Raw genomic sequence first — 10,768 nt, forward strand, 5'->3', positions numbered from 1 at the left:
AGAGATGGCTCAGCAGTTAAGAGACTGACTGCTTTTGTAGAGGAATTCGATTCCCAACACCCACATGGTGGCTACGAACCGTCCTTAACTCCAGCTCCAGGGGAATCCGAAGCCCTCTTCTGATCTCCACAGCACTGCATGACACAGGTACGCTCACATACATGCAGGCAGTACACTCATACACATGAAATAAAAATAAATAAAATATTTAAAAAAGAAAACAAGAATACTACTTAAGAGCTGGGCATGGTGGCACAAGGCCTTTAATCCCAGCAACTTGGGAGGCAGAGGCAGGTGGCTCTCTGGTGAGTTCGAGACCACCCTGGTCTACACAGCAAGTTCGCCAGCTGGGGCTACAGGGCGACCCTGTCTCAAAAAGACCAAAAAACAAAACAAAACAAAAGAATACTACCTAAGAATAAATCCTCATCTAGTTTAAGCACTATAAAAGTTCAGACTTTTTAGAAAAGTTGGCATTTGACATCAGAAGTTAATACTTAGGCACTGATGCTCTCTTCAAGATGAGACTACCAATCTCTTTCTTTGGCTAAGCAAAACTATTCTTTTTTAAAATAAAAAAAAATTTTTTTTTTTTGGTCCTTTGGAGACAGGGTCTCCCTGTAGCCCCAGCTGTCCTGGAACTCACTATGAGACCAAGCTGGCCTTGAACTCAGAGATCTGCCTGCTCTGCTCCCCTCGAGTGCTGGGATTAAAGGTGTGCACTACCACGACCGGCTAAAATAATTGTTGAAATTATTTTTTTAAATGCATATGAGTGTTTTGCCTACGGGTATGTAAGTGCACCTGTGTCATGCAAAGGCTGTGGGGGCCAGAAGACTGGGCACTGTATCCCCTGGCACTGGAGTTACAGATGTTTGTTAGCTGCCATTTGGGTGCTGGGAATCAAACCCAGGTCCTTTGGAAGAGTAGCCAGTGCTCTTAACTGCTGAGTCATCTCTCCAGCCCTAGCAAAACTACTCTTAATACTACACCAAAAAGAAATCCAGGAGAAAATAAGTGTATCCTAAAGAGTTAACCTCCAAAAAACTTCAACAATTTAAATGCCAACCAAGAGAATCTGGCCACTTTCAGACTCATTCAAAAGGGGCAGAATCAGTTTACAAATCTATAAATTTAAATTTAAACTTAGAAAAATTAAGAGCTGACTTTTCTTCTAGTTCATCACTAGAAATATCAAGAAATGAGATTCTCTGAGAGATATAACCTTTTGGGAAATGCCTTTATCTCAAGAATATGAAGAAAATATATTGTGTTTAAATTATCTCAAACACTACAAATATTTTCTTTTTAAAGTGAGTTATACAACATATTTTCTCAAGATCTATGATATTACAAGACACATGTTATGTCCTGAGTAATTTATAAAGTGTTGGTAAATGTCATCAATGCTTTGCTAATTGGTAAAATAAATATAGTGCTGCCGGGCGGGTGGCGCACGCCTTTAATCCCAGCACTCGGGAGGGAGAGGCAGGTGGATCTCTGTGAGTTAAAAGCCAGCCTGGTCTACAAAGTGAGCTCCAGGCCAGCCTAGGCTACAGGGAGACCCTGTCTCAAAAAGACCAAAAAAAAAAAAAAAAAAGAGAATATAGGGACTGGAGGTGAATTCTGGCTCTGCCACCAATTAGGTATATATTCTTTTAGCAAATAATGAGTTGGTCTAAATCAAAGGAGAAACCTAAATAAATACCTAATGGGTGGACAAGCTGGCAATCAATGAAGCAAGTCAGGATAAGAAAAACTGCATTCTATGCCACATACTTGGGGCACAGGACATATGAGGTTATCCCTCAAAGTGCCAGATGCTATAGGCTGCTATATCATCAACAGTCTGACTCAGCTCTATGGACCCTGTGTGCAATAATACTGACAGGTCAGCCCACTGGAACAAGAGGCAAGTCTTTGATGGGGGTTATAACCAATCACTCTGATTGGATTTGATGCCTACTCCACTGGAAGAGAATTTACTTCTGATACAGAAAACTCAGTAAAAAGCCCATGTCTAGGGAGGTTACAGGCCCTAGTGGGGAGCCTATTGTTGTAGCTTTCCTAAATGGACAGGATGTCAGGACTGTCAAGGTAACTTCTAAACTATGTTTATGCCTTCAGATTAGTGTTACTATCACCACTAGGCAGAGCAGCTGCTTTTGGCAGTGGTCAGTAGTGATTGCAGAGACTCATAATTGGTCAAAATACTGAGAATAAATGACTGCTGAATGTCCAGCCATACACAGGATCCTCCAAGGCTCAAGTAACATAGAAGAAGGGGTAGAAAGAGTGTAGGAGCTAGAAGAAGTGTGGGGCAGCAGAGTAGACTGTTGACTTCTAGGCATGACATGGCTGTTGGTTGTTTTTTCTTGGTTTTTTTTTTTTTGTCTTTTTGAGACAGGGTCTCCCTATAGCTCCAGCTGTCCTGGAACTCACTATGTAGACCAGGCTGGCCTCTGCCTCCCAAGTGCTGGGACAAAAGGCATGCGCCATCACGCCTAGCCCGGCTGTTGTGTTTTTAATTCAGAACAGGTGTGTTTACCTGCTCAAGAACTATGTAGGACTAGGTCCAATAATACTCTATCTTAGAAGGGGAAGGAGCTCATCTGGCCTCCCCTCTCTCTGAGGATTTATAGACAGCTAATGTATAGTGCATATAATGCAGTGCATAAAGGAGGGAGAGGCATTTTATTTGGTGCTGTAGCCACTGGTAAGGTGCCAACTGTAAACAAACCTTCACCCATGCTCCCTTAAACAACCCTAATGAATTGTACAGGGTTGTATACAAACAGGCAGATTCCTATGAGTTTATGGCCATCAAGGGCTACACAGTGAGACTTTGTGTTAAAAAAACAAAGAAGGAGCTGGGCGTGGTGATGCATGCCTTTAATCCCAGCACTGGGGAGGCAGAAGCAGGCAGATCTCTGTGAGTTCAAGGCCAGCCTGGTCTACATATTGAGTTCCAGGACAGCTGGGGGTACAGGGAGACCCTGTCTCAAAAAAGACCAAAAAAAAAAAACCAACAACAAAAAAAAGAACTAAAGAAAGTTAGGTGTGGTGGTGCTCCTCTTTAATCCCAGCAGAGGCAGGTGGATCTACAAAAATTAAAAAAGGAGGGGCTGGAGAGATGGCTCAGTGGTTAGGAGCAGAGGACCTGGGTTCAATACCCAGCACCCACATGGCAGCTAACAACTGTAACTCCCGTTCCAGGGGAATGCAACGCCCTCTTCTGACTGCCACAGGCATTGCATGACACAGGTGCACTTACACACATGTAGGCAATATACAGAAAAGTTAAATAAACAAAATATTTTTTAAAAAATTAAAAAAGGAAAGCTGTATTCCTAGTCTGGCCTGGTGATATAGGGCTGGAACTTGGAAGGCTGAGATAAAGGATGATAAGGATAACTTAGTGAGATCCTGTTTTCAAAATCTGAAAGTAAAAAGAAGACCAGGTATATAGCCAGTACTGTATAGTGCTTAACTAGCATGTGTGGCATCTTAGGGGAGTTTGCAGGCTTAATGGTTAAGAGAGAACAGGGGTTTAGTTCCTAGCTAACAATCATCCTTAACTCCGATTACAGAGGATCCAACGCCCTCTTCTGGCCTCCGTTGGCAATGCATGTATGGGTATATTTAACATGCAGGCAACAGTGCACTTACACATATGCAAGCAAACATTCATACACATTAAAAAAAAAAATTACTCCTCTGAAGTGACTTTTCTCAGGTATAGTCAGAATGACATAGTTTGACTATTGAAGGAGTTCATTTTACTATTCTATTTTTCTGTATGTTTGAAATTTTCCATACTGTTAAGTACAAAGAAACCAGAAAGAAATGTAAGGAAAGAGAAAATAAAAAACTCACAAAAGCATTGTGATTAGTTTTAAGGTGGTCATGAGTTTCAGTTTCTATAAAGAAGTCATGAAGGAAGATAATACAAAAGCACAAAACTACAGAGTACAGAATTCCTAATTCTGCTAAATTCCTTACGTTTAACTGCCTTATAAATACATGCTAATACTCAGGAGGCAGAGGCAGACAGATCTCTCTGAGTTCAAGACCACCCTGGTCTACACAGTGAGTTCCAGGCCAGTTGGGGTTACAGGGAGACCATCTCAAAAAAACGAAACAAAACGCCCAGATATATGCTAATAAATATTGGCATGAACAAGATAGGATTCCATTTAAGAATATATTGTGAGCCAGGCGTGGTGGCACACGCCTTTGGGAACACTTGGGAGGCAGAGGCAGGCAGATCTCTGTGAGTTCGAGGCCAGCCTGGTCTACAGAGCGAGTTCCAGGCAGCTGTAGCTACAGGGAGACCCTGTCTCAAAAAGACCAAAAACCAAACAAAAATATTATATTGTGATTATTACAAAAAAAACAGAACATGCACCTTGGGTAACTATGCTCTAGCACTGCAATTTACTATTCTAGCCACGCAACGATCATGTCTGAAAATATTACAGAGCAAATGAAAATAGAAAAAAAAAAAAAACAAAAAACAACCACCACCGAAAGACAAAAAGACCAGACTTCTGAACATGTAACTATTTTAATCTGCCTAGTCTTTTAAGGAAACAGAACCAATACTTGCCTCCACTTCAGCCATGAAAGCCTCCAAGGGATCATCATCACTGTCAGAATCTGCTGGTTTAGAATGGAACTGCTGTCGGGTAGGTGAGTTTTCAGCAGGAATGTAAGGTAAATCTACATTGCTGGAATCTTCTTCCTCATCTTCGAAATATCTGAAAATTAAAATGTAGACTGGTAAAGTCACTCACATTTAGTCCAGCGTCTGAAATTTTATGTAACAAACTTTTATTATGGCATGTCATATACTATTATCAGCTGGCTATACTGGCAATATGCCTGTGATCCTAGTACTCAGAGGAGTCAGAGGTAGAAGGATTCAGAGTTCAAAGTCAACTAGGGCTAATAGCAAAATCCTGTCCAAAAAAACAAAACAAGCCGGGCATGGTGGCGCAAGCCTTTAGTCCCAGCACTCGGGAGGCAGAGGCAGGCAGATCTCTGTGAGTTCAAGGCCAGCCTGGTCTATGTAGTGAGTTCCAGGACAGCTGGGGCTACAGGGAGACCCTGTCTCAAAAAGACCAAAAAAAAAAAAAAAAAAAGTTTCACAAAAACAACAAGACCACGAAACCCGTATGAATTATGTAAGACTCTTCTCTTCAGTACTCTTTAAGCATCAATGGTCTCAAACACTGCAATCATACATTCACTGTGCAACTGTTTATTAGAACACTAGCCAGAAAGAAAAAAATCATTCATAGAATAAGGATATAAGTAAGGAAATTTGACAATTTAACTTATCAGGAACAACAAAAGTCAGTGAAATAACCAATTCTGGAAGTTATTATTTGGGAAACAAAATTTCTTTAATTTCTGTTAATGGAATGAGTGATTCAAAGCTCAACCATCAGGAATTGTCACTTACGCATTTTCTTCATCAAAGTTGGCTCGTTTAGATCCAATTTTGTAGAAAGAAGGAAGCTGTGGGGGAGCAGATTTTCCAAATCCAGAAGAAGAGCTGGCTGACCCGAAGGCACTGTGGGACTGTTGTGGGAGTTTGGGTTCCTCCTTCTTCCCGGCACTGATAGCAAAACCTCCAAAGCCAAATCCCCGCTTAGTGCCAGGGCCGCCTTTATTCCAGTTCATGATGCCAATGACTGAGATCAGAACAAGATGCACAAATATTAATGGGACTTTATAAGCAGCCTCACTAACTTATAATCAATAAATTTAGAAACTGTAACATTGGCCTTCAGATATGTTAATCTCAACCAAATACTGAAGAAAGTAATATTCGTTTTATAGAGGTCTCAAACAAAAGGAATACTCAGTACCATCATCTTCAAAAGGATCTGACCAATAATTAACATCTTATTAAGTTGACAAAATAACCTTTTAGGCTTTATTTGGTGCCAAAAATATTCATAAGACAAGAAATATTCTCGGGAATCTAAAATGAGATAGGCATTGTAAAATAATCTCAATCTTCTTATCTTCTTTTTTTTTTTTTTTTGGTCTTTTTGAGACAAGGTCTCCCTGTAGCCCCAGCTAGCCTAGAACTCACTATATAGACCAGGCTGGCCTTGAACTCACAGAGATCTGCCTGCCTCTGCCTCCCGAGTGCTGGGATTAAAGGCGTACGCCACCATGCCTGGCTCAATCTTCATTTTTAATAATCTATTTATTTGTGTGTTGTAAGTGCAAGTGGACATATGCCTCAGCACATGTGTGAAGGTTGGAGGACAACACTCAGGAGTAGGTTCTCTCCAGTGTCGTTGTCAAACCCAGGAATAGAACTCAGGTCATCAAGCCAGAGAACAAACACTTCTACCCAGCACCTTTACCTGTGGATTCATCTCATTGGTCCTTAATCTTTACTCTTAGGAACTTATACCATTAAAAAAAACCCTCAAAAACCAAAATCCACAATTATAATGCTTGCTATAACAAGGTATAAGATGCTACTAGCAAGACTACATAAACCAGACATGGCTGTAGACACTGTAATCTCAGCACTCAGGAGGCTAAGGGGAGGCCAGTCTGAGTTACATAGCCAGTCCTAGAGACTAATCTCAGCCGTATACCAAGACTTCACCTTACTTGAGAGGAAAAAAACAAAAAGCCATCCCCAACTAAAACTTGTATTCTGGCAGTAACACCTGTGGCGGGGGGGTAGCAAATGAACTTCAGAGACAATATACTATCTATGTACTTGTCCCTGGAGAGACAGTTATGAACCATGCATTTACTGAACAATCGTCCACTAGAACACCATCCAGAAAGAAACCAATTGCTTCAAGTTTTGGTTTTTTTTTTTTAATCTATCTGAGACAGGGTCTCCCTGTAACCCCAGCTGGCCTGGAACTTCCTATTGTAGGCCAGGCTGGCCTCTAACTCAGAGACGCACCTGCCTCTGCCTCCCAAGCACTGGGCTTAAAGGCATGCACCACCACACCCAGCTTTGCTTCAAGTAGTCTATGATTAAGGATTACAAAGAAATTTTCTCATTATCAACAAAATCAGTTTACAACTCATTATCTTGGCTCCACAAAGTCTCTTATAAAGTGATAAAATCTCAGAAAGCAAAAGGAACAAAATTTAAAACTACCTGAAATTTCCTTTCCCATATATGTAATTATTATATTGTTACATTTTCATGCATAAATATGCACACTAAATTTAAAAGCAAAACTGAAACCCCACTATGTATCAGTTACTGACTCTTCATCTACCGATACACAGCAATGTCTATGAATGGCAATAAATATCCATTACTCATAGATATTTATAATGTTTATATTTATAAATGTTTATAATGTATCTTTATGGATCCTCTTTTAATTATTTCCTTAGCATCAATTTTTAACTGTAATTGCTTGGTCAAGGAAACATGCATTCTAAGACTTTAACTATTACATGTATTAGAAGTGTCCATTAACAATGAGTAAAATGAGGGCATTAAGGTGGGTGGTGAGATTCTGTTTATATAAAGCATATGTTACACAAAGATAGCTGGAAGGCTATCAAAATGCTAATAGCAGTTATTTTTCTTCTTTTTTCTGCTTTGTCGTTTACTATTAATAAGAAATAGAGGCTAGAGAGATGGCTTAGCAGTCAAAAAGCACTGGCTGCTCTTGCAAAGGACCATGGTTTGGTTTTCAGCACCCACATGGTGGCTTCCAGTTCCAGGGGCATCCAATACACTCTTCTGGCCTCTGTGGGCACTGCACACACTTGGTGCACTTACATACATGTAGGCAAAGCACTTATACACATAAGGTAAATAAGAAAATTAAAAGTAGAAAAAAAAAAAAAACCCAAAAAGGAAAAAAAGTTTATAATAGGCTTTGAAGCCAATGTGGAGCTCAAAAAAGTACTTTTTAGGGGCTGGAGAGATGGTTCAGCGGTTAAGAGCATTGGCTGCTCTTGCAGAGGACCTGGGTTTGAGTCCCAGCACCCACATGGCTAACAACCATCTGTAACTCCAGTCCCAGGGGATCTGACACTACCTCCTGACCTCCAAGGGCACTGCATGACACAGGTACACTTACATACATGGAGGCAATATACTCATACACATAAAATAAAAATAATAAATAGAATATCTTTTAAAGTACTTTTACATTTAATATTGTTGAAGGGAACAGAAACATCATGCTCTGTGTTTTTCTGGTTCTATTACCCTTACCATTTATACCTCACAGATTATTTGAACTATCATATAACATTTAGTTCAACTGGCTTGGTATGTTATTTATCTCTGTCAAACTCCACCTTTAGCTCATGCTCCAGAAAGGGACCATTTTTCCTCATTTTGGACCTTCCATAATACTGAGCAGAGTTAAGGTGCTAGTTTACTTGAACTTATTTATAAGACCATTTCCTGCACACTGTAGAAATGTCAAGCCAGCACAATGGCTCACACCTGTAATCTCAGCACTGGGAAGGCTAAGGCACAAGGACCAACAAATTTTTCTGGCGCACACCTTGAGTCCCAGCACTAAAGAGGCAGAGGCAGGTGGATTTCTGTGAGTTCAAGGTCAGCCTTGTCTACACAGCGAGTTCCAGGTCAGCTAGGGCTACAGAGAGCCCCTGTCCCCAAAATACCCCCCGACAAAAGAGAGAAATACAAGTAAAACAAATTTTAGTGTCTGATAATGTTTCTTAAACAATCTATAGGTTTATCTTTAAGACTTTTTCCTAAGCAATGATTATGGTGGACTTCAAATTTTAACCCCACTCTTCCTATTGTACAAAATAGGTATTCATGAGCCACAGAAATCAGGCAGAAGAATGATGGTGGAAAGAACACTGGTTGAGGAAGTAAGTCTATTTAGATTCTGAGCATTTATATACTGAAGACATAGTCCCTGCTCTTGAGGAGTTAATGGTGTGATTTGGGCCAGCAAAAAACCTTATAGTTTGGGAGTAGCTCAGTGATAGGATAGAGTATATGCATTGTATGCATGAAGCTGTGGATTGAATACCAACAATGCAAAACAAAAACAAGTCCAGGATGCCAAGTTTGTTTGATGGTGGTTGAAGAGGGGTACCTGAGCTGAGATGAGAGGTAAAAGGTTTAAAAGTTTTCCTGGAGAGACTGAAGGATAGCTTAAAGGTTAAGAGCACTGACTCTTGCAGAGAACCCAGGTTCAGTTCACATCTGGGACAGAGCAAAAGAGCAATGCTAAGTAAGAGTCTGTAACTACAGAGAGTAGATTTCGGATGGAGCTATAAATCTGATTAAGGTATGTGTACTTGAGGTTACTATAGATAAGCTAACAGAGACAGCACAAATTGAGAAGAGGCAACAATTTATATTCATTTTAGGGGATGCCAATATTTAGGCATGAGCAGGGGAAGAAGAACAATGAGGAGAAACATCGTATGACACATGTGACAAGAGCAAAGTTATAGGCAGGAGGAAATTCCGGCTCAATGTCAAAAACTAAAGAGATGTTGCCCGGCATGGTGGCACATGCCTTTAATCCCAGCACTTGGGAGACAGAGGCAGGCAGGTCTTTGTGACTTCGAGGCCAGCCTAGTCTACATAATGAGTTCCAGGACAGCTGGGGCTACAGGGAGACCCTGTCTCAGACAAAACACAAAAACAAAAACTAAAGAGATGTCAAATAAGAACTAAAAAGCTTCTATTGGATATGCAATCTAATGTCATCAGTGAAAGCAATTTCAATGGAACAGTAAGGGCAGGTTGGGAGAGGTACATAAATATAGAGCTCGTAAAGAGCAGAAGAAAAGTAGTAAAGACTGCTTTTTAAGAAATTATTTTTGATTTTTAAAAATTTTATGTGTATCAGTGTTTTCTTAAAAAACATTATTTACTTGCAACTAAATATAATTTATTTAAAAAATATTATTTACTTGCAAACCGCATACAGACACACATCAAAAAGATCATCCACCATGATCAAGTTGGCTTTATCCCAGAGATGCAGGGATGGTTCGATATACTTAAGTCAATAAACATCATAAATCATATAAATGGGCTCAAATACAAGAACGACATGGCCATCTCAATAGATGCAGAGAAGGCCTTTGACAAAATTCAACATGCATTTATGTTCAAAGTCCTAGAGGGAATTGGACTGGAGGGAACATACCTCAACATAATTAAAGCCATATATAACAAACCCACAGCCAACATTCTAAATGGAGAAAAACTGGAAGCATTCCCACTGAAATCAGGAACCAGACAAGGCTGTCCACTATCCCCACTTCTCTTTAACACAGAGCTTGAAACTCTTGCAAGAGCAATAAGACGAGAGAAGGAAATTTAAGGAGTAATAATTGGAAGAGATCAAATTATCCCTTTTTGCAGATGAGATGATATTATATCTAAGGGACGCCAAAAATTCCACCTGAAAACTCCTAGAAATTATTAACACGTTTAGTAAAGTGGCAGGTTACAAAATTAACCTACAAAAGTCTATAGCCTTTCTATATACCAATAACAAGCAATTAGAGAAAGAGCAAACAGAAACACTCCTGTGCACAATAGCTGCAATATATATATATCGGAGTAAACCTGACCAAAGACATTAAAGAGCTCTACAATGAAAATTTTAAATCTTTAAAGAAAGACATAGAGGAAGGCATCCCTTAATGGAAGGACTTCCCATGCTCATGGATTGGGAGAATTAATATTGTGAAAATGACCATCCTACCAAAAGCCATTTATAGATTCAATGCAATGCCAATCAAAATC

At 39.9% G+C, this 10,768-nt stretch overlaps 1 protein-coding gene across 1 annotated transcript in view; it reads right to left on the bottom strand.

Annotated features, from left to right (window-relative positions):
• Window positions 1-10,768, bottom strand: part of Ddx42 (DEAD-box helicase 42) — a 46,187-nt gene that overhangs the window by 23,368 nt on the left and 12,051 nt on the right. Inside the window, exons 2-3 of the mRNA XM_008846587.3 lie at window positions 5,468-5,699; window positions 4,610-4,760 (exon numbers count right to left, since the gene is read on the bottom strand). Of these exons, the coding sequence (XP_008844809.1) occupies window positions 4,610-4,760; window positions 5,468-5,688 (372 nt within the window). The 5' untranslated portion in view covers window positions 5,689-5,699. The remainder of the gene's footprint in view (window positions 1-4,609; window positions 4,761-5,467; window positions 5,700-10,768) is intronic.

The sequence above is a fragment of the Nannospalax galili genome, unplaced genomic scaffold, assembly GCF_000622305.1.
Source record: "Nannospalax galili isolate Female #2095 unplaced genomic scaffold, S.galili_v1.0 scaffold1023, whole genome shotgun sequence".
Lineage (NCBI taxonomy): Eukaryota > Metazoa > Chordata > Mammalia > Rodentia > Spalacidae > Nannospalax > Nannospalax galili.